General features: G+C 38.1%; 1 protein-coding gene across 1 annotated transcript in view; it reads left to right on the top strand.

The window, feature by feature from the left end:
• ETV1 (ETS variant transcription factor 1) overlaps positions 1-14672 on the top strand; it is a 62079-nt gene extending 47407 nt beyond the window's left edge. The window contains exons 6-10 of the mRNA XM_057373109.1: positions 450-518; positions 2915-2983; positions 6007-6176; positions 9839-9940; positions 12525-14672. Of these exons, the coding sequence (XP_057229092.1) occupies positions 450-518; positions 2915-2983; positions 6007-6176; positions 9839-9940; positions 12525-12746 (632 nt within the window). The 3' untranslated portion in view covers positions 12747-14672. The remainder of the gene's footprint in view (positions 1-449; positions 519-2914; positions 2984-6006; positions 6177-9838; positions 9941-12524) is intronic.
• The last annotated feature ends 8273 nt before the right edge of the window (positions 14673-22945 follow it).

Raw genomic sequence — 22945 nt, 5'->3', positions numbered from 1 at the left:
ACATTCTTTGTGTTAATGTAGAATTTATAAGTCTCTGGTATGACTGGCAGTCTTTTCAGTGCAATTGATTAAATATTTTGGGTTGAATTAGTTACAGAGACAGATATACAAGCACAGGGTTTAAAATGTTCATGGTCACTGGTGTGAATTTTTTTTTTGTCTGTGAATGGTCTAAAGTGTAAATGCCATTGGAGTCAGCTTTTAGCAAAGTTTATTACAAAAGATTTGGAGTTCAAGTGCCTATGTTAGATAGGATGGTCACATCATGATTTTCTCCTTCTCCATGTGCTGTGTGTGCCGCTCTGAAATGCTGACTCTGTTGACAGGCTCCCTCTCACTGTAACTTGCATTCCTTTTTTGTTGTTCCTCTGACTGCAGCCTGTCTCATTGATAACCTGCACTCTTTTAATTCCAGTCTTTTGACTTGCATTGTCATCTTCTCTTTTCAGAAGTGCCTAGCTGCCATTCCATTTACATGAGGCAAGAAGGCTTCCTGGCTCACCCAAACAGAACAGAAGTTAAGTTTTCTATTATGTATCACTTTTGTATGAGAGAAATGTAAAAAATTTAAAAGTCTGGAGGGATTTGGGGTTCACTGGTTTAAATCTGACGCTGGGATGACTTGCATCATCTTTCCCTTTTCAGTCTTAAGTTTCTGATGCACTGATATTTTTGTAGTTTCTTTCAGTGCCATGGGTTTAGAGCAATAGAATAGAAGCRATTATATTATCAATTTAACTTATTCTGCTTTTCAGGGCCTGTAACAGTTGAAAGAAAGAGACACTTAAAAATTTGTCTATTTCACCCTTCTGCTCAAGTGATATTTTCCAGGCTGTTAGTGTGACAGGCTCAGTTAACTATGCTAAGTAATCCATTTTTTACTTCAAATTCACTGGAGGTTTTTTGTTTTTTTTTCCTTCCTTATGTTATTATTTTTGCAATGTTTTGATGCATCTTATGCCCAAGTTGAGATATGTACCAAACCCCACTATGATTTCAGTMGGACAAAGCTTACATAATTGTCCAGATTACTAATTCTGAGTTAAAGTACTTTATATGTACTAAAAATKARAAGTCCAACAGAACTAAGACAACTGAAAGAGAGGTTATACCCTCTCAGTTTATTTGTCTTATCAATATATTATTTTCTRCTTGTTTATTCAGGGTTTATTTGTTCTTGTACCAATGGGCACATTTCACAAACCTGAGGAATCTGTTTGGAGATTGATGAGAATCCAGATAGATGTGTGTGTATCAAAGTCTTCAGGAAGACTTCACTTGCTAGTGTAAAGACACARTTGGAAAGATAACACATCTGGCTAAAATCCCATCTGCTTCTTGGTTCAAATAAAGACAGACAAAAAAAAGAAATAAATGATAGTGTTTRACAAGGAAGGTGAAACAGGAGATAGAAGTCTTGTTGAAAGTCTATGTGAAATTATAAGAAGTATAGAAACCTGGTAAGGGAGGTGAGAGACATCAAGAAAACATCCACAAACCACAGGGCTAATGGTGAAAAATTCTGATTTTTAATCACAGCATAGAAAGAGGAAACCTAATCTTAGCCATGTTATGCTCTCATAAGGAGCTGGAGGTGGCAAAATTGTTATGAATGACGTGAAAAAAAACAGTGATATTTGGTGAACATGTGTTTTCTGTGTTTGGAAATCAGTCAACATAATTTTACAGAATAAAGGTCATGTCAAATCTGATTCTATTCTTTGCTGAAAATAAAAGTTTGATTGATAAAGATGCTTGTATCATATAGTTAGACTTTTTATGGCATTCAATTTGCCTCTGCATTACATTCTGATTAAGAAGTTAGCACAAAGCAATATCAATAAAGTACACATTAAACACATTAAGACCTGGCCAACTGACAGATCTAAAAGAGGCTGTCACAGGGCAATCATTTCTGAATGGATTGTTTCTATTATTGTTCTGTTGGAATTGATATCAGCAGTGTTGCTATTCARTATTTTCAGTAAAGATATGGAACAAAGTTAATAGATAACTTTATGGCACAAAGATAGAGTGGTAAATAACGGGTAGGACAGGGCAGTCACACAAAGCAACTTGAATTGTTTGGTAATCTGGGCATATTAAAAAAAAAAGTCTTTTTAATGCATGAATGTAGACCAGGCCTGTGGAACCGGGAAACAGTATATTGGGAAAAAGGATTTTGAGATGGGCCTCCTCCTCCTCAGCTTCACAGTGGAAAGACAGCCAGAGCAAGCACTGTAACCTTAAGGCAAAAAAGCCTTCTGTAACACTTAGGCAGTCAAAAGGAGGGTCAGAGGGTGCCAGGAGAGGAGGAGATGTTTTGTCTCGCTCAGCAGCACTGGTGAGACTGATACGGATATGCAACACAGTTCAGGTTAAGCAAAACATTAGCAGAATAGGGAATAGGAGTGTGTACAGAAGGGTGTGCTAGAAAGTCTGCTGTGTTGCAGAGAGTGCCCTTTAATGACAAAATGAAATTGTACAAAATGATCTTAATTGGAAGGAACATCAAGAGCTCTGTGTGAGGGGTGACTTCTGTGAGTGCAAGGAGGAAATACTGAGTGGTATTTCTTTAGTCTTGCAGGAAGAAGACCTGGAGGAACTAATGGTTAAAAGTCAAAGGCATGCTAGTTCAAACAGGAAATGAGACAAACATTTTGTAATAAATCATGGAGAAAAATGGGTGCTTTTTCATTTTAGCAGGTGGAGATTAACAGTCTTTTGGGAATGCATACATTAATTAAACACCCTTGTACTTAAGCCAAAATGTTGGGATTGGGCGGTGTGTAAAGGATGTGGGATATTAATCTGATTCCTGTATAACTTAGTGTTCCCTCTGGCATTCAGCCTGCGATCTCTTTTTTCCTCCATGCATCTTTTATATAAACACCTCTCTCTTTTTAACTTACAGGCTGTATGTATGAAAAGGGACCTAGGCAGTTTTATGATGACACTTGCGTTGTTCCAGAGAAGTTTGACGGTATGTATTCCACATCTCTCTTTTTCCTGTGCAGGGAGATGAAAAAGAAAGAGATGAGGGACTTTTCTCTGTTGCTGATCAAAAAAGCCCAGTAACGTTCCAATTTAGGATTCCTTAACACACCATTTGTGGTGCGCCCAACCAAAGCTGACCTTTGTCTCTTGAAACCAAAGTCTCCTCTTCAATAGGATGTCATTCGACTTCTGCCAGCAAAAGATGCTGCATCCAGAGTTGTGGCAGAAGAGCTCARTTCCTGTACTGTTGAGAAGTAATAGGAGGATTTCCATTGCACTGATGATCACATACCACTTGTTGTTTGAGATTTAATGAAAGCTGTTCTTGTAATTAACCAAACAGCGGAGAAAGCAGCAGCTTTGGTTTTACTGAGGATTAAGCCTCTTGTCTTGCTGTCTGTGAAGTGATGAATAGKGGGGAGTGAGTGTATAGGGCATTTTTGTATTTGTGCCAGTGTATTTGCACTAGGTTGAATGTACTAGTGGTTTATTTTTCAGTGGGATTGATAACAAATCAATGCTCTGTTCACAACACTACCAATTACAGCACATTTTTTTAAGAGGAATTCTAAGGTCAATTAAAATGTATGATCCRAATTATTCTCAGTTACTGTGATGTGAAATCAGTTTCCTGGTGTAACTCAGTTGATTTCAGATTTATTTCATTATAAGCAAAGTAGATGTACACTGTATTTCTTGCCAGGGACTCTTAGTCTTCAACTTTGGGAAGTAATTTGGAGACCAATTACTTAAATTTGCTAGAATGGCATTATGTTAGTGTATGCATGCTGGTGTAGTGTTGTCAGTATAGCTTTTATGTTAGTGTGCATATGTCCGGCATTATTTATTTTAGCAGGAAAGATTAGATACTTCCTTATAAACTTGTGAACACATTTTTGACCATAGTTAAAAGTAGAGCTGGAGAATTGTTGTTTGTCTGCTGCTTTATTTTGTTTGCCCCTGAGAATCAGTTACAAAACTATTACATATTTAACAGAATTTGTTGTGTTTGTTGAAGATCTGGAGACTCTGAAATGAAAGTAAGCCAAAGAATTGCACATTCTTCAGACAGAGTATCATATGTATTTTGATGTTGGTAAGAAACAGAAAAAGAATTTTAAACAATATTAGACCTAACTGAAGATTGCTCAATCTAGCATTGCATTGTCACTGCATTGACACATTCACAGAGAGGGTGATTTATTAAAAGTCTGCTTTATACCCAGGCTTTGTAATATGAACTTGCTTGTTTTTTCGTCTTTTTTTTTTTTCTTTTTTTTAAAGCACATCGTGTCAGGTATTTTTTTGTTCCCTGCAAATGATTGTGGATCTGATCTGAGTACCAGTGTCAAATTCCTGTGTACATTTATGGGAATGGGATCAGACCCTGTACTAAAAGAAGTTAAAACTCGTTAGGAGTAGCATTTGTCTGTATCTTCCCTGAAAAACCTTTTGGCTTAGTTTAGGTTTTATAGAGGGAAGGGAATGAAAATGAAAAAAAAAAAATACAAATACACTGAAAGAAATGTTGGGAAGTATTTGTGTGCCCGCAAAGCAAGCAGTCTTCTGCTAGTTTCTGTGACTGTCCATCAACACTTTGTACGCTAGAAGATTGATGTCAGGATGCAGATAGGTGTATTTATACTTGTAGGATGATGTTTTCAGGGAAAAAATGGCAGATGTGTAATCATATTCTGGCCACTAAAGCAAAAGTTGGATAAGCCCAGGACTAGCCTTGTTGTTTCAGAAATAGATTCTCAGCTGCTTCATTTGGAATCAAAGATGAGCACAAGGAAAGAATCTGATCCTGTGTAATACTGCACTTGCTATTTGCACGTTGCTCAGCTATCATTACAAGAAAAAAACCTGTCCTTGAAAAAGAAGGCCTTTCAGGAGTGGAACTTGAACCTCACATACACCAAAAAGCCTTGTGTTGATTTATTTGTTTTCCACAGCTATTGACTCAAWTTTCTTTCCTGATTACAAAAGGAAGTGCTCCATTTTTAATATTATTATTCTGCCTTTCACTACACAGAGCCATTCTGTAATGGCTGTCAGAGCATCCTAATGTTGTGGTTGAATGTAAATTCCTGACTGTCCTTATTAAACGGGTCACACTGTTTGTTGGAGGCTTTTGCTGTTCTGATAGTTGAAATGAGGAATTTTACCATTATATCAAAGATTGTAGTCATTGTGTGAAGAAAAAAATCTACTTCAGCATCAGMCCTTTCAGCTGTTGTTTGCATGAGTTGTTCAGTATGAATATGATTTAAAAACAAAGACAGTTTGGATGAAGCAGGGTGGTTTTTTCATTGACAATTTGTGAAACAGTTAGTAGAATGTCATTGATATTTCTTAAAAGGTTTCTCTCAACTTAAAATTTCTGAAAAATTAACATTGCTTTTCAGAGAGAATACTAATTTAGTATGTAGATATGAGTAAAAGTAATTTGTTCTTCTATGCAAGTCCAATATGCCACAGAGGAACTCGCATATCTGCCGGATTTACATGCCTATACATAAAGCCWGTGCTGTTTAAGTCCAAGTCAAATACTTTGTCAAATTTTCCTTAGAAGCATTTACATGTAAGAGAAGTTTCACTCAGCAGGGTTTTGCAGCTTTATGAAGCATACATTACATCACCAAAACTAGGCCCTGTGCAAAGTATAGTACACAAACACAGTTCTTCATATAGCAGGGTTGTTTCAAAAATAGTTTATGTTCTTTCAGAGAGAGGATATTACAAAATGGTTTGCAAGAGATTTGCGTGTATCAAAACTACATGGGGAGAGGCTTAGGGAGACTTCCATAAATCGTGAATGAGTTTAAGTGCTTTTTAGCATATGAATATGTTACTGTAAGTCCCCAGCAAACGGGGAAATGCTGCATTTGAGGGTGGCTGATTCYTCCCTCTGTTTTGTTAACCCTAGTGACTGCTCCCCAGTTTATCTGCCCAGCCAAGGGATGGTGTTTCAGGGCAYTGCCCCTCTAATGTTGCTGTTGTGTGCAGGTGATGTCAAACAGGAGCCGGGCATGTACCGTGAAGGACCCACGTATCAGCGGCGAGGCTCTCTGCAGCTCTGGCAGTTCTTGGTAGCGCTTCTTGATGACCCTTCRAACTCTCACTTCATAGCATGGACTGGCCGAGGCATGGAGTTCAAGCTGATTGAGCCAGAGGAGGTGAGTTAGACAGACGGCATGTCCTCACATCCACTGCCCCATCCTGCAAATTTCATTGTGCTCCTTTGGACTTAGGCCTTATTTTCCTTCAGTATTTTGTTTCAGTAGTGCTTTAGAAGGGTGACAGTAAGGACYGGCAAGGGGAGTGCTTCATTCAGGACAGAGGTGTGGTTTAGCATAGACTTAGTCCCACAAAATAATAAAAATATTGCCTAGAGTTACTAAATACTTCACATCGATTGTGGAGGTCCACATTTTTCAGAATCACTCTATGGATGGAACTGTGTTCCAAAATCCTTTGAAAACTTGTCCCTTACTAGTTTTTCAAAATCAAATATTCTTCAGAAGGAAGATGTGGAAACTTGGAAGTTTTAGGCTGTAGAGTGAAGTACTCAAAGTCTGACACATGGCAAAGAAGAAGGTTTAAGATTGTAGGGCAGAAAAATCCCATCAGAATTATATAAACCTCCCTTTTCTCACAGTTTTCTTCAGAATCTTCCTGCTTATCTKAATCATTCGATTGTTTAGTACATCCTGAGATCTGAGGCTTGCAAACACTCATGCACATGCATGACTTTTCTGAACCATGAAGGATTCATGGGGAGATGAAATTACTTACATTCATGAACATTTGTTCAAGCGTGGCTTAGTTCACTTGTGTGATAAACAGTAATAAATTTAATGTTTTATTACATAAAATGTTTTGKACTAGGTAACGTTACATAATCTGTCCTGTATTCTAAACTATCATGGAAACTGTTGGCAGACCAGGTGTATGTGAATTTTGTTGTAAAATTGGTGTGGAGGATTTGATTAGGATTGTCAAAAGCCAGTATCATTCTGCTTTAACTTTTTGCCCCTTGAACAGGGTTTGCTAATAGAGGAGATCACAGGAAATTTTCTGACAGGATCCCCTTTGAGTTAGAGCTGCGCAGGAAGGCTTGGGGGTGTACGGCTGCCTCTGCATTCCACCAGCTATTTCTGCTGTTTGCCATCCATCTGCTGGTATTAGCAGTCTGAAAGCTTTCTTGCATTTTGCTTACCTTGCCTGCCAACAGCTCTGTGGACATGCTGGAGTAGCTGGGGGTGGTGTCAGGACCTATGTCCCTTTCCCTGCCGACGTGGTCTGGCTGAGGAGCAGGTGGCTGCAAGGACCCCTTTGCTGGCTTTGGTTTGTCTGAGCATCCCCCCTCTAGTGACAGTCACCTGGCATTGTGCACATGAGGATTTGAACGCAGTACCATCTTAGTAGATATGATACTGAAACTTTGCTGGCAGGTCTGCAGCCTTAGCAGGCTACATGGATTCTTTAGTTGTGGGACCTGTCCTGGAACATAGCAAAATCTTTGGAAAGTCTTTGGTTTTGGTGAATGATGTATCTAATTTTCCCCCCTACCCCAGCCTCACATTTTTCAGTCTCTTAGTTTTGTCTTGTCTTTAAGGTATGTCCAAATTTTTTCAAGATTGAAGTGTTTTATTGAGAAATGGTTTCCAGCAGATGGTGCAAAAACTTTATAGATTTTATTAGCTAAGGAAAGGAAAGTAACAAYCCCCTAAGGTTTCCTTATTGTGTAATTCCCTGAAGAACTGGATATTCTAATTTAAGTTAAGCAGTTCATCTGTGTGTCTGGCCATGTAGAATTTGCTTTGTGTTTTTGAGTAGCATTGCATCCAAAATTTGGAGGAGGCTTGAAGCTTGCCTCACTGTGTGTTCTTAGGAGTACAAAGGAGGCTAAGTTGTTTTCATATGAATGTCATGAATCTGACCAAAACAGTCAATTAAAATAAGAATAGCCTATGGGAAGTTGCACRATTCTGTTGGTTGCCAAGTGTAAATTGAAGGGAAATCAAAGAGCTTGTTGGTTCTGCTGTGGCAGGTTAGGATGTCAGTGACATGACCTTYCTATACCATTCCTTACTGGAGGTTTATGCCCTTGTAGAAAGTGTGACAACAAAAATGAATATGTATCAGCTCCTGGAGTGCCATAGTTCATTCAGAAAGTAACTGTGAACTAGGGAGCCCGAGAATTGGGCTGTCCATTTATKCAGGCTTGTCAGAAGGACAGCAACCTTCAAGAGGAAGGTAGGGTGGAAGGGTAGAAACCTGAAWCCCTTCCACATCCTAGAGCAGGACTAGGTAAATGCTCTGCAGTTCAGGGATTGTGAAGGACTTGATTGCATGTTTAGGAGTGTCCAAATACCACCCAATGTAACATATTTTTAACCATTACTTGTTGTGTATCTTTGCTGTGTATGTATTTGCAAGCTTGTTCTCTTGGGGACTTCTAGGACACTGATTCAGGCAGAAAAAAACCCCTTCAGATGGAAAGAATAAAAAGAAGAGTGATGTRGTTATGTATTACAAAAATGAGTAGGTGAATCAAAGTTAGGCATCTGGGCCAAATCTGCAGCTGGAGTAAATTTACGTGATTGGAGGTGTGTTTCAGTACAGCTCAAATGTAGCTGAAGTTAGCAGAGCTGTGATAATTTATGTGAGCCTGAAAAGCTGCACCACTGAAAGCAAACAATGCTTTCAAAAGAAATTTTAGAAACAATTGTCCAGGTGGAGACCTAAATCATGGATTTTGCTCAGTGCTGCATGTTGCCATGGCTTGCATCAAAAAACTTCAGACAGCTATAAGAAGTTTCACGGAGCAGTCTGCAGAGAAACTGCTTGGCTACTCTGTCCTTTTTCCAGAAATGTATGCATATGCACCTCTCAAACATTTTTATAAAATGTGCTTTAAAGAGTTCATCAGCTCTGCCTTTTTTCCCCTCTGGTGACATTATATTCATTTTTACAGACAGTAATTGAGATGTCACCAATAGCCGATTTAAATTTCAGGTGAGGAATAAGTAGTTAAGCTCTTAAAACAAAGGGTCGCTTTGTCCAAAACTATCTGTAGCAMTAAAACAGGAAGCGTAAAGTAAAGCAGAAAACATAAGTCAGAGCAGAAGGCATATTTTTCCCTATGGAATAGTTTCATAAGTTACTTGCAGTTCACTTTTTATTGTTATTTTTAAGGGAAATTATATGACTGCAACTATGAAATTTCTGTTCCATTTTTCAATTCACCATAAAGTTCTTCCAAGTGATTATTCTGCCTCCTCAGATAATTCATTTTTTTTCTGAAGTAATGTTTTAGACTGGGAGTTGTCTTTTGACTTGTGTCTCCTAATAATCTCAACATTGCTGTCATTCCAAGTACAGTCTGTATTAGTTCATGAAGTAAGTATGTATCCATGTGTGTTTAAAATAACTTGGTTTTCTGWCAGCAAGGAAAAGAAACGGACAGTACAATTATCCATAGGATCAAACTAAAGATAGGTTTTCTGATAGTTTTCTGGTAGAACTTGCTAAATATTTTTTGTCCATCATCTCTTTGTATGCCTTTTTCTTTTTCATTTTTTTTTTAAATTAAAAAGCAAAGAAAACCCTAACCCTCCACCATATTTGCAAATAAATCTGCCTCAAGTTTAACGATGATGCACATCCAATTAAAATTCATAGTAGTACAAGGGAAGTTCAGGTCATGGCAACCTTTTCYTATTTGTTGCACCTGCAGGGTTTTCCCTCCTGCATCCCCAAATAAAGTATCTGATGATAAGATCTSCTTGTTAAATGCATTTAACAAATCATTGCTAATCCATTTTTGTGGCAGGTGGCACGTCGCTGGGGGATTCAGAAAAACAGGCCAGCTATGAACTAYGATAAACTCAGCCGATCGCTTCGTTATTATTATGAAAAGGGAATCATGCAAAAGGTGAGCAGCTAATTTTGTCTTACATTTCACCAGGGCCTTGCMTGTTAATCCATAGGTCAGTTTACAAGGAGTACTTGTAATTGCATGGCTTAGGTAGTTTTTTCATCTCTTTAGGCAAACACTAAGCTTTTTGACTTAATAGCTCCAGAATATGCATTAAGATATTTTTTTCCTATGTAAAAAATATATGTGGTTTTAGTTCACACAATGCATTTCATGAGTATAGGGAAAGAAGTAACATTCAAAAATATCCAAAAGAGCTTCCGGCAGCTGGGAAAGGCAAACTAGAGTACAGTATGATTAGTGTTTTGCGGATCTAAATTAGCTGCCCAGTGCTTGGATACTTTAGTAAGTGAAAAATAGGGGAAAATAATTACCCCTATTAACATACCAAATACTTTAATATTTTTACCAATAGTGTTTTAATAATGCTGATTTAGAGTGGAATTTAATACTTATWATAGACTGAATTAGGAGAAATATTTAACAATAATTTATATATTACAGTCTAGTCTTGCTGACAGTATTCAATTCATCCTGTTACTGCAGCTTGCTGATTTATCTGTATACTTTTAAATCTTGCTGTGTAGTACTATGTAGATTGCTGAAAAATCAATAGCAGAGACCTGTCTGCTGTATCTACAAAACTGCCAGGTGTGATCAAAGTTTATAACAAATACCTTGGACTGCAAAACTTACTCCATGTCTTTTCACATTGGCCTTGTGACCAGTGATGATGAACATGTTTAAATCTGCCATATGCCAATTCCATGAATGGAAACAGTGCTCTCCGATCGAGTTACTGGGAAGCTTTACCAGTAGTTTTTTTGGTCTTAGAAGTTCTCTTGCTTACATTATGGGATTGTTGCAGTGCACTTTTTTTCACTATCTGGGAGTCAACTTGGACAACARCCTGGGCTGGTGCTGGCTTATGGTTCTTCAGTAGCTCAGCACCTCGTGCATTTTTGTGTGTCACATAACTGTGCACTGGGTCTTTGTAAAGTGGGTTGGAAACTGGGTCCAGCTGGGGAGAAGCAGAAGCTCTGACTGGGGARAAGCAGAAACTCTTGGTTTGGCTGATTGGTGCTTCAGGCAGAGGASTTCCTTGTTGCAGGTTACAGCTCAGCAGCATAGGTGACTCTGCTGCCAGCACACTTCAAAGGCAGCAGAGAGGCAAAAAAAAAAAAAGTAACAGAGTGAAGCAAGTTGAAAAGGTGGGAATAGAAATACCACAAGTCTGATAATGCTGCCCCAACCCACACATCCATTTAACATGGAAAGTACTTTGGACAGCTAGCTTGCTACCTCCTAAACTACTGCTTTATTATCTAAAAGAATGTGTTTAACACACATTTTGAAAGCTTGCTTGTATGCTTCTTTTACTGACATAGCAAGGTTTCAGGTTTGCCGTGGGATCACTATCTGGCTAGTTCGTGTATTTTAAAAACTAATGGGAGTTGTAGATGCAAAGCAGGTTTCTTTATGGCAAAGTTCCTATGCATATTTTCCCTTTTGTTTTTTTTTTTCAAATCAAGCAATGATACCAGGTTGTGTAAAAGCCTGATTTCTGAAAGCAGCCTATAGCCTATCAAACTTGCTGACATTAATTTGATGTAAAAAGTTCTCCTGCACGGCTCTACCAAATTATATTTGTAGAATAAATAAGCTGAAATTCAAAGGAGGTGCATCAAATTATTCTGCACCCATAAGAATAGACTTGTTAAGTATGCAGTATGCTTTTCCATCCACACTAGTTCACCTCAGTGACATGGTAGCTGGACTTGCAAGAAACAGACAATATTATCTTTATTTTAAATTAATTTTAATAAGTTATGAACATGTGATATACTGCATATTTTTAGAGCAATTTTTTTAAATAAGGTACTGGAGAAGACGCTAATTAACTTCTTCTGTTTGTTGCTTGTAATAAGACAGCAGTTCTGTGTTRTTTTTATCATTCTCTAGCTTTTAGGAAATTGAAGCATAGACATTTAAGGCTGTTTCTGATTAAGSGAAAACTTTAGGATCTTTGGACAAATTTCCCCTCCATAAGCAAATCCAAATGTCCCAGCTTTGCATGAGCAATTGCTAAGTACATATTAGCCTACGTATTTGCTTACGCTGTCCCTGTACAATCAGCATGCACTGTAACTAAAGTGCTTTTATACCTACGTATGAATCAATCTGTGCAAAGTGAAATCCAGATCTCTATCGTGCAATRTGATTCTTTTTTCCACTTCGCACACAGAGTGTGTAATTTTATTTTGCCACCGTAGTGACAATTTGTTTACATTTTACAACAAGAGCAGTTCCATTTGTGGTTAAGTATAGGAAACGATCGCAAACAAATGTTAAGAAGTAGAATACTTAGTCTGTCTTCCAACAGGATGTCACGTGTGGCAAAATCAAGATCAGTCTGCTTTGGCGGGTCCCTCTTGTCTTTGCTAGGTCACTGCCTTAGCAGTTCTGCTGTCACATTATTAATTGTGTAACAAAGGTGAGCTCTTTACCAGACTGTTGAACTTGGAGCTGCMAGACACGAGGCCTAATCCTGCACCKTTTTTCCCCTTCTGTTGTCTTTAAGGTGGCTGGAGAAAGATACGTCTACAAGTTTGTTTGCGACCCCGAAGCGCTTTTCTCCATGGCTTTTCCGGACAACCAGCGYCCCTTACTGAAGACTGACATGGAGCGCCACATCAATGAGGAGGACACTGTGCCTCTGTCCCACTTTGAYGAGAGCATGGTCTACATGCAGGACGGAGGCTGCTGCAACACCCACCCCTATAAYGAAGGCTATGTCTATTAACAACAGTGACAGTGAAGGGGGTGTTTCCTCCTCCCTTAAGCTTCTCCTCTTTCCCAAGACCCAGAGGAAAGCTGAATCGACTTCAGTTTGTTTTTTAAATAGTACACTAAAAGGGGCTTTTCCTGTTGCATTACTCCTATGGTCTGCCATGGACAGCGCACTTTATTTGAAAGGGGAGGGTTGGAACCTAAACGTTATTCTGTGTAACAGGAGGAAAAGGGTGGGTTTGCTTTTTACTTAAGTTTGGGAAGGGAACATACAGGTTTTAAGTACAAAAAAAAAAGCTATATCATGTCTGTTTTGTTTCATATCAGCATAAGATATTGTACATTTTCTCTGGGTATCCRTAGTACAGTTAATTCTCATTGTGCAAAATAACCACTTGATGATRATATCAGCACAGCATGCCTAGGGCATTTGTTTCTTGCCATTCTTAATTGTCTTTCTGCAGWTATAAAAGAGAAACAAAGCATATACCACAGCATTTAATTTAGAAGCTTCCAGTGGCAGACCTTGTACCTGGCCTCTGAGAACAATCAGATCGTTTTCCTAGTTTTTTTTTCTTTTTTTTTTTTCCTTTTTTTGGGTATGACCTCAGAAAGGATAATAAATCCTATTTAATGACAGACTGGCCATAAGTACAGTGACCAAGCAGCAAAATCCCTGACTTAAGATTGCAAGCTGCATGCTGTATCTGTTGCCACATTGCTATACACATATGGCCCACGCTATGGCGTTGATTTTTCAAGATCCATTTGAGGGTAGTAATTACATGGGGTAGGCTTTCTGATGATCATGTCAGCATTAAATACAGGATCATGATCAGGAGGGAGAAAACATTTTKTATCCTTCCATTTCCTTTGGTACATAAATAAGTTATTTAATCAATAGGAATTAACTGTACTAAGTCACATATCTAATTATGCTGTTTAGACACAGCAAGCACTCCTTGAGAAAAATATCCAATACACTAAATAGGTACTTTAGTAATTTTTAGACACGGTACCCATTAATATGCATTTAAACCTTTTACTGCTGTGTTATGTTGATAACATATATAAATACTAGATAATGCTAATGCTTCTGCTGCTGTCTTTTTCTGTAATATTCTCTTTGATGCTGAATTTACTATGACCATTTATAAGCAATGCTGTAACTACAGGTAGCATTTCAGGACAAAATAGATGACTTGAACCATTTATTGCTTAGAAAATAGCTTACGCCATAGCTGTGCTATAAGCAGCTTTTATGCGCATCCACAAATGACTAGTAAGCTTCAGCTTGCTGAGGAAAGCTCTGCAGAACCTTTCRTAATTTTCGGTGGAACAGAGACGAACTGTCAAAGAATACCATGAAGTTGCTGTATGACGTTGTAGTGCTGGCACTGGTGTWACCAATCAACTTGTTTTGGACACTAAATGTAAATGTGATTGGATATGCTCGGGAGATAATTTCAATTTTGAGGGGTTTTTTTTGTTGTTTTGTTATTTTTTCAAATTGTTTTCTATTTTGAGAGGGGTTACCTTGAACACAAACCACACATGCTATTCTGTATGTAAAACAAAAACAAAAGGCCCTGACAAAACCCCAAGAATTTAAAATATTTATGAGCACCTTTTTTTGAAATACAATAATTCACAGTTTGAAGGGGTGGAGGTGGAGGTAAGATCTGGATTTCATTTTTTGCCCAGTGAAATTTAAATAATTGTTATGTGAAGTACCTCATTTTCTTCGATTGCAAAGAAGTGGGAGAAAAATAAATACATAACTATAGAACAAGAAAAAATGTCATCATAATGGATAGATTTCCACGACAGTCCTAGGTGGTGGGTAAATCTTCCCTCCTTTGTCAGTTAAGACACTACTTAAGTTATGAATATTTTAATACACATTTAATCAAAACTAAAGAAGTAGTGGTCACTAGAAACCACATAGAAACCAGGTGCATAAAAAACATTTGGGCAGATATTTAATTTACCCAGATCATGAGACAACATATTTTATGATAWATGCCTTAATATGCCACCTGATTCTGTCATCCATAGGTCTCAATGGCACTTAAATACTTGGTGATCAACCGAGAAAAAGAAGTCTAAAACTGCAGAAGTAGCAAAAAGGAAAGGGAAAATGTTGAGTAATATTGTTCAAAAAAATTGTGGTTTCCATTGAAATAAGGTTCAAATGAAACATGCTTTGATGAAAAGTCCTTGGATTGGTTTTGGTTCTTTAATGTCAGCACAGAGCGCCTCTTGCCTGTGGCAGGATGTGGGTACTTGGGAAAGGGGTTGGACAAAAAAAGGAAAAGATTTAAAAATTGCGTCAAATGTGTAATATTTAAGAAGAAAATATATATATATATCTGTATACGGTAGTGACTCACTGAACAAAACAAGCAGTCAGACCAACATTACATGATCTCTCAGCAGAAGACAAAAAAGTCTTTCACTGAACTGATTAACCCTTTTTAAAATGTACCTAAGAGGTTTATTTAAAGTCTATTTTTATTCCACTTTTTGTTTGTTTGGGGTTGGGTGTTTTGTTTTTTTTTTTTTTTTTTTGTTTTGTTTTGTTTTGTTTTGTTTGTTTGGGGTTTTCAGGTAGAATAATAAATCTGGCAGCTGATTTCTGCAAGATCGTTGTGTATTGGATTCCTAACCATTTGGAATGGAGAGGCCCCTGCAGCAAGGTTATTCTTTCGGAAGAGGACAGGATGCTCTGTTCCCAGTGCCTAGAATGGCTTGCTGCAAAGTGTAACAAAAAAAAAAAAAAAAAAAAAACAGAGGGGGGGAAAAAAAAAAGGTGAGGAGTATGGGAGTATGTACAATTCATGTGTATATGAGTTATAGCCAGGAGTTAGATTATCAAAGCATTAGAGGGGGGGAAAAAAAAAAGGTGAGGAGTATGGGAGTATGTACAATTCATGTGTATATGAGTTATAGCCAGGAGTTAGATTATCAAAGCATTATGTTTGACTGACAAAAGAAAGGAGGATGGTCTATGTAAATTTCAGGATTGACTCCTACTTARAACAGTTATGCATTTTCAGAGGGCATTTTAATACCCTACTGGATTTGAATGTGAGATGTTTGGGGCTGGGAGGGGGGGTGGTGGGCAGGGTTTTCATTGGTTGATTTGGGGGTATTTTGGTTTTGTTTTCAAGCTGCACSACRAGGGGAGGGAATACACAGCTTTCASCTGTTTGTAGTAGGAGCTGTRATGGACTGAGCTTRTGTGTGTTTGCTCATCTGTCTGTGCTGGACAGAGCAGTGGGGCAGCCCAGGGAAGCAAAGACGGGAGGCATCGCTGGAAGACACAGCGCTGTGGAACAGCTGAAGGGGCTCAGGTTTCATCTGCAATCCCAGTTCACTTGCACCCGTAGCTGAACACAGGTGAAATTGGTGAAGGACTTGGTAGATCCCCTCAGAACCCATTTGAGAGAGATTTTGCTTTAGGGATATGACTTCCATGGCAAAGAACCTGGTCCTTTCTCCAAGGTTACACCAGTCTTTCTCACGCACCACAAACCTGTACATTCACTGAAAGTGCAAATTCATCTGCTTCTCAGAACAAATTTTCTTGCTTTACTTAAAATGGCCTGCTAAGGTTACATGGGGAAACTGGGAAACAAAAATGACTGTTTTTCCCCAGAAATTCCCTGCAAAGAGCCCCTTGYTCAGAATCTTTTCGTCTTTGAGATTCTTTGCTACCTGGGACTGTTCCCCAGAGATTAATGCTTAGGGTTTTATTGCCCTTGACATCTGACTGGTTTGGGCCACAAGTCCATCTTCACAGGACAATATCATCTCGTAAATATTTTTGCCTTCTTTGTGGTTTTTTTGTTTGGTTGGTTTTTAATAGCAGGAAATAGATCARTGTGTACAAAAGGTATTATGAGGAAATCTTTGAGTTGCTAATGGTTGTACTTTCTCCTCTGAAGAGCATTAGCTTCAGTTYGTGTATTACAGGTAATAGCACCCATAAACAGCCCTATTCAGKGCTCACATTAATAGTACTGAGGAATACTGTAAACAGTCTCCTTCAAAGATGTTTTGGGARTCTTAATTAATATGGTATCTTGTAGTCTAAGAATCATCACTTCGGAATATTCCACTAGCATAAGAGCCTAGGATCTAGCAATAAGAGTCTAGGAAATTAATTTCTCAGTTCTCTTTGCATGTCTGAGGATTTTTCTGTTGTGCACTTAAGTTTTTTGTTTGGTTTTTGGGTTTTGGTGGGTTTTTTTCATTGGTTGGGGTTTTTTGTGTGTTTTTTTTTGTGCTTAGTTTGGGTTTTGCTGATTTTGTTGGGTTGGTTTGGTTTGGTTTTAATCAGAGGYTCTGCTTGGAAAGGAGKTGGCAGCTGAGAGCAGGTKCTGGTGCCTCAGAACTCGTTCAAAGTCCACTGCATTTTGCCAAGATACCAGGCTGAAAACTAAAATACAGAACTGAGCCCTGCCCTCCCTGTGCTCTTGCAGAAGAGGGAACTACAGTGGGAACAGTCTTTTGTTTCTTCTGCTACGAGAGCAGTAATCTCTGTCAGAGCAGCAGGCTGGAAAGCTAGGAGCAGTAAAAAGCTGTTTTGAAACTGTGAGATTACCCAGATCTGTCTGCCTGATCCCTGAGACACAGAAATGCATCAGCAGAATGCTGTCCCTTACGTCCCAGCTTTCATGATTGTATAGGTAGGTAGAGTTAACTTCATCTTTTGCTTCAGGAGRTTGAAATATTGGTTTCCTCCTTGAACACCAATTTAATTTTTCTGGGAAGGRAATATCTGTGCCATCTTCTTATGTAATAGTCTGAAAATGTCTCTGAAGTGTCTTGTTGACATTTTCCCAAAAGACTTTTTTGTGTGAAAATGCCACAACACACATCACCAAAAGAAAGGGTAAATAAACTCCCAGAAGGTATCCATATATCAGGTTMTCCAAAACTATAGCAGTATTTACTCTTGCAATGTATCCTGTCTTTAGTACTGCTGGGTTGTCCTTATTGTGTAGCTTCGTGGACTGACCTCAAAAATACTCAGTGTACCTTGAAACTTTGTTCGTTTTAAATGAGTTTTTAAATGAGCTTTTAAATGAGTTAYAGGAAGGTACCCCTGAGGCAGGGTCACAATCAAGCATTTGGATCTGGTAAACCATAATCCTGTGTCTTTGTCTTTGCTCTTGCAAAGCTCTGTGGGCACATATGACCACATCCACATTTTTCAGTTGTGTGGTAGAGAGGTAATTACAGCCCCTGGCTGGATTTGGGGGGTGGTTTGGTAGGTTTTGAGTAGCTGTGATTGGCTTTGTTTCAGAAGGAATGTCTATATGTATCACTTCCCACAGTTACTTTCCAAGTAACCAGGTAGAGAGTTGACGTCTAAAACAGCATTTTTGCTGTGTAATTTGCAGTGCAGGCTATGGTAATTCCTTGCTGCTRCCCTAAAGAGTTTTGAGGAGATTTCACTATTTTCTTTTCCCTTCCCTTCAGTGATGGGACCCAGCCGATCCATGTGAAGAAAGTTTAAATCAATTCTTCATTTGCCCATGACATTTTAGAGAACAGTCTGCTCAAAGTGCAGTGGCACTTTGTAGAAACTTGGGTACAGAGTGTCGAGTATTTTAGATGTACTGCAAAGAGCTTTCTTTGGTGGCTTTCAGTCAAAACCTTGCCTGGGCAGTGGCATATGGCTACACCACCGAAATAGAGGCAGAAGGAGATTTTTTTTTTTTTTTTTTGCAGAGGCAGCAGCTCCTTAGAGCCTGAGACATTTGCTGAAATCTGCAGTTTAGGCTGCTTCCTGGCCAGCCAGGGTTAGTCTGCCCTGGAAGATCTGGCGAGGAGCTCTGTGTGCATGTGGAAGGCCAGAGAGAGCGTGATCCCAGCATGCTTGAGTGAGGAAGCACAGAGATGGGAAAAAGTCTGTCAGGGGCAATCTGGCTCTACCAAGTAGCTATTCCAGAGCTGATTAGTACAGGAAGAAGGAGGTTATATGACCGATACAGTAAATCACAGAGATAATTATTTGAAAGACATGCTGCAGGAAAATCATAAGAAATGATGGAAAGTAATAAACTCTGTAAACAGCAGTGATTTTTTAAGACCCTGGTGCTTGTGGGAGTGCTTCAGGAAAAGGAAGAGAGAAAGTAAAACACAGAAAGGGATGATAATATTAGATGAGAACAACAGGAGTCAAACCATGAACTGCATTAGGGGACTTGGAAGATTGCAGTATTTTAGATAAAAGGAAGGGACTAAGATAAGTGCAGAGTCAGTACACTGAGATAAGAGCAAGAGAGAAAAGGTAATTGGAGGCAGTGCACTTTGTGGTCAGTGGGCCAAATGTGTTAGGCTCAGAGCTGCACCACAGACGTGTTTGTCCCTGGTAGCATATCCCCAAGGACAGGAATATAAATTCTGACTTTCGAGTGATTGTTGATTGTTTAGTAAAATCATCTGCACAGTGTTTGGTAGCTGTTAAAAGAGCAAACAAGATATTGGAATATGCAGAGTGTTTGGGGCTGTAAATGTAGTGTCTTTGTCATCCGACAATACTAAAAAAAACCCAACAAAAAACAAACCCAAACCAAAAAAAAAACCACAAACACAAAAGAAGAAATAATACCTTTCAGGATAATGGGGCAGATTGTGGGTTGATATAACTCAGCTTGGTTTCCTTGAAATCAGYTTTGTAGCTTTATGTTAACAGAGACTATAGCCTGTATTTGGTAATGTGTATGCCTGTCTAGCATAGTATATACACAGGACATTTTACTTGCTGCATTATTCAGAAAGATATACAAATGATGAAGACCTGGGGCGTAGCATGAGACCAATAATAAAACATGAAATTAAAYAAAAGTACATGTCTTCTGGATTCTGCTGATGTAGACAAGTCATTCCATTTTTTATAAAGCTCTCTGATAGAGCATATATACACGCCTCTAATCCTCTCAATTAACTTTTTTGACCAATGATGGCAGACTCTGTGCTGGAGTCTCTGGTCCAAGTGGCTCAGCACTATTCTCTACAAAGGTGTCTGGGATCTGTAGGGTCAGGCTGCCTGCCCAGCTTGTCACAAAGACCATGTGAACATTTACAAGTCTTAAGGAGTGCACTAAGCTTCMTGCCATTCTCTATAACAGCAAAAATCAGATATATTGCAGATTTGACCAGAAAGGCTGGAGCTGCAAAGGAGTGTACCTTTGGCTACAGGTGACTTGGGTATACCTGGACATGAGTATTTGGAATGGAGACACAAAGTTCTGGTGGCACAAGGTAGTTCTGTGTACAGCATTTTGTTAGAGTCCTCCAGTTGAACTGAAAAGGAGGTAACACAACCCATTTAAGCAGTTTGGATTTTTTTACACTAAATTGCAAAGGCTTGTGCATGATTACAAAGCTGCTGACATTGGAGTTGGAGTTATTTTTAAAGGGAGAAGAGAAATATTGCTGGTTTTTTTGTGTAGCTGGGAACTATATGTCTTTCAAAAAAAAAAAAAAAAAAAAAAAAAAAAAAAAAAAAAAAAAAAAAAAAAAAAAAAAAAAAAAATGGAAAGAAACCCATCAAGAATAAAATGTGACCATTTTGTTGGTTCATTTGGTTCATTTTATACCTGTACCACTAACACCTACCATTTCACCATAATGTTTGCTCTCAGCATGACACTTTTGCATATAGGAAGCTAAGGCTGTATAGTAACATAAAGGGTTGAAGTAGAGCTAAGAAGTTATAACCCTCAAAAGTAAGGAGAGAGAGAAAAACACACTAATAAATGTCYTTCCATTCTCATATTGCCTCTAAATTTATCAATTCCATAATGCTCTAGGTTCCAGCCTCAACAGATAACATTAAGCAGTATGTATCCTAATTTCATCAGACTTGGACTCTTCCTTAAAACCTGAGGTGACTTCATGCATTTATATCAATTGTATCAACAGAGCAGTGCATTGACTCTCTGAAAGTAGGTGTGGATCCAAGACCAGATTTTTCATGACAAGAAGGTTTGGATTTTACTGGGAAGGTTATGACAAACACAGACAGTAAGAGATCCACATTTCTTAATGTAAAATAATAGKAAAAACTCTGGAAATACTGTGTATGTGATGTCCTCAGTTAGTAATATTTCTGGAAAACTAAAGGCGGTTTTATTTGGCTGATTTGTGTTACTTGGGGGTGACCATGTGCATAAACTATAACGGGAAGTCAGTACTTCTGAAAATTTATGTAAGAGGATTTAGCCAGAGAAGTGTGACCTGCTGACTCATTGTCCCAAAATGGTATCAGTCTAAAATATCATCGCAAGTGTGAGCTGAATTCTCATACAAGCCCTAAATGGGACAGACAGTAGCTCCACACATTAGAAGGACAGGCTTTCATAGCTGTATCCAGTAGAGAAGAGCAAGGAAAGAATCCTGAAACCATTAAGAATAAGAAAAGAAGATTAAAACTTTCAATCTTGCTGCAAATTGGCAACTGCAAGCTGTAAATAGTAATTCATGAGAAACAAAAATTKTGTGGAGTGGCTTGCTAAGAGACCTTTAATTCTGGGACACCAGATGAGTTCAGCTTCTGTTGGACTGTGCACCCAGAACTCAAGTAAGTAACTCAAGCCAGTGAATTTTTGCTCTACATCAAGTGGTCTCAAATCTATTAAAAAAAAAAAATCCCTTCTGGAATGTTCAACCAGATGTGTCAAAGGAAACATCATCCTGTAAGAAAATGAACCCCTATATTGATAAGAGAAAAAAAAGATTTGAATCAATTCAAGGACAGCAACATTATTATTAAAGAAAATGGCCCTCAGAAAGGCCTATACATGGCAAAAGAGGACACCAAGAAAAGCAAGCATCTCCAGTATCTTAGGTTTTAAATGTTTAGACATGTATAGGGTAGCTTCCTTTTCTCATGACCCTGCTTTTGAGGGAAAAATAAGCTTTCTCTTTTAAATTCAGTAACTATCAAGATTCCTAATCTTTTTCTTTATTCTTGTTTYTGAAAGGTAAAATTCAGATTTAAAGCCAAAACCTCTAACCCATTCTTTACTGAATACAGTTGTTGCCATGTCATAGTTATGAAATAATCATGCAGCAATGTGGTATAGGGTTTTTGTTGACATGGATATGAAGTTGTATTACTGTGCCCAAGCTGCTTGTTATTTCCATACTGTTTGTTTTTGGAGACAGAAGTACATTTTATAGCTTTCCCTCTGCCCAAATAAAAAAGGCTTTTATAGCAACAGTCTTAAGTTTTTGGGGTTTTTTTTTCTCCCTGGATTTCATATGCTAAAATAAAGAAAACAAAAAAGAGAGGGAGAAAACTATTCTTCAAATATTTAGAAATTTTTAAATAGTGACACAGGTTTCTTCATTTCTTTGCTTATGTAGTTAATGACTGTGATGGAAAGTCTCCAATCCTGACAAAGAATTTGAAAGTGAGGTAAAAATAGAAYATCTTAGAGAAGTAGCACGGATGTGTTAGCTAAAATTTGTGTACTCACGCGCATATTCAAACCGCTTATTTCAACAAAAGTTGTCCATTATTTCAGACTTTTATAGGATAGAAGTTGGTGTTTCTAATTTTGCCTAAACTTCACATTTTGTGGGAAAAGACGGAAAACTTTATCAGAAAATAAAAGAAAGTAAAATTAACTTTTCCAGATTGCTGGAATGTGAGATTGCCCAGTGGAGCAGCAGAAGAGGAAGTTAAAAATGAATGGATAATTACAGTTGACATATAGCTTTGTGATTTACTACATGGATACTATTCATGTACATAGACTCTATAGGCACTTTATATAATAGCCATGTAATTAATGCATACATTATTAATATATAAGTGCTTCTATTAAGAGATGTCATTAATGATTCTGCCATCCTGAAGCTGTAAGATACAACTTAGTGTGATCCCCATAAGGCATTTCTTCCAGTCTGACAGAATTAGACAAAAAAGCTGCACTGAATTCTTACCAGTACATAAAATCTTCTAATAAAAGTCTATGAAAGTAGCCAGTCTAATTACCCTGGAAAGGGAGCACAGAGGTAAAACTATTGGTAAAATGGGTAGAAAAGATATGGAAGTGGATCAAGGAATTAAAATATATTCAGCGCTTAAAATGTAGTCAGATCTCTAGAAACAGACTAGAAGGACTGCACTGSTATATATTTAAAGTTAAAAAATAGAAAATGTTTTGTTTCTCATTTGTCATCTTT

This window comes from Malurus melanocephalus, unplaced genomic scaffold (assembly GCF_030028575.1).
Source record: "Malurus melanocephalus ecotype Western Australia unplaced genomic scaffold, MMel_1.1 scaffold_185, whole genome shotgun sequence".
NCBI lineage: Eukaryota > Metazoa > Chordata > Aves > Passeriformes > Maluridae > Malurus > Malurus melanocephalus.
Note: the sequence above shows the minus strand (reverse complement) of the source record. Positions and strands in the feature narration are given on the sequence as shown.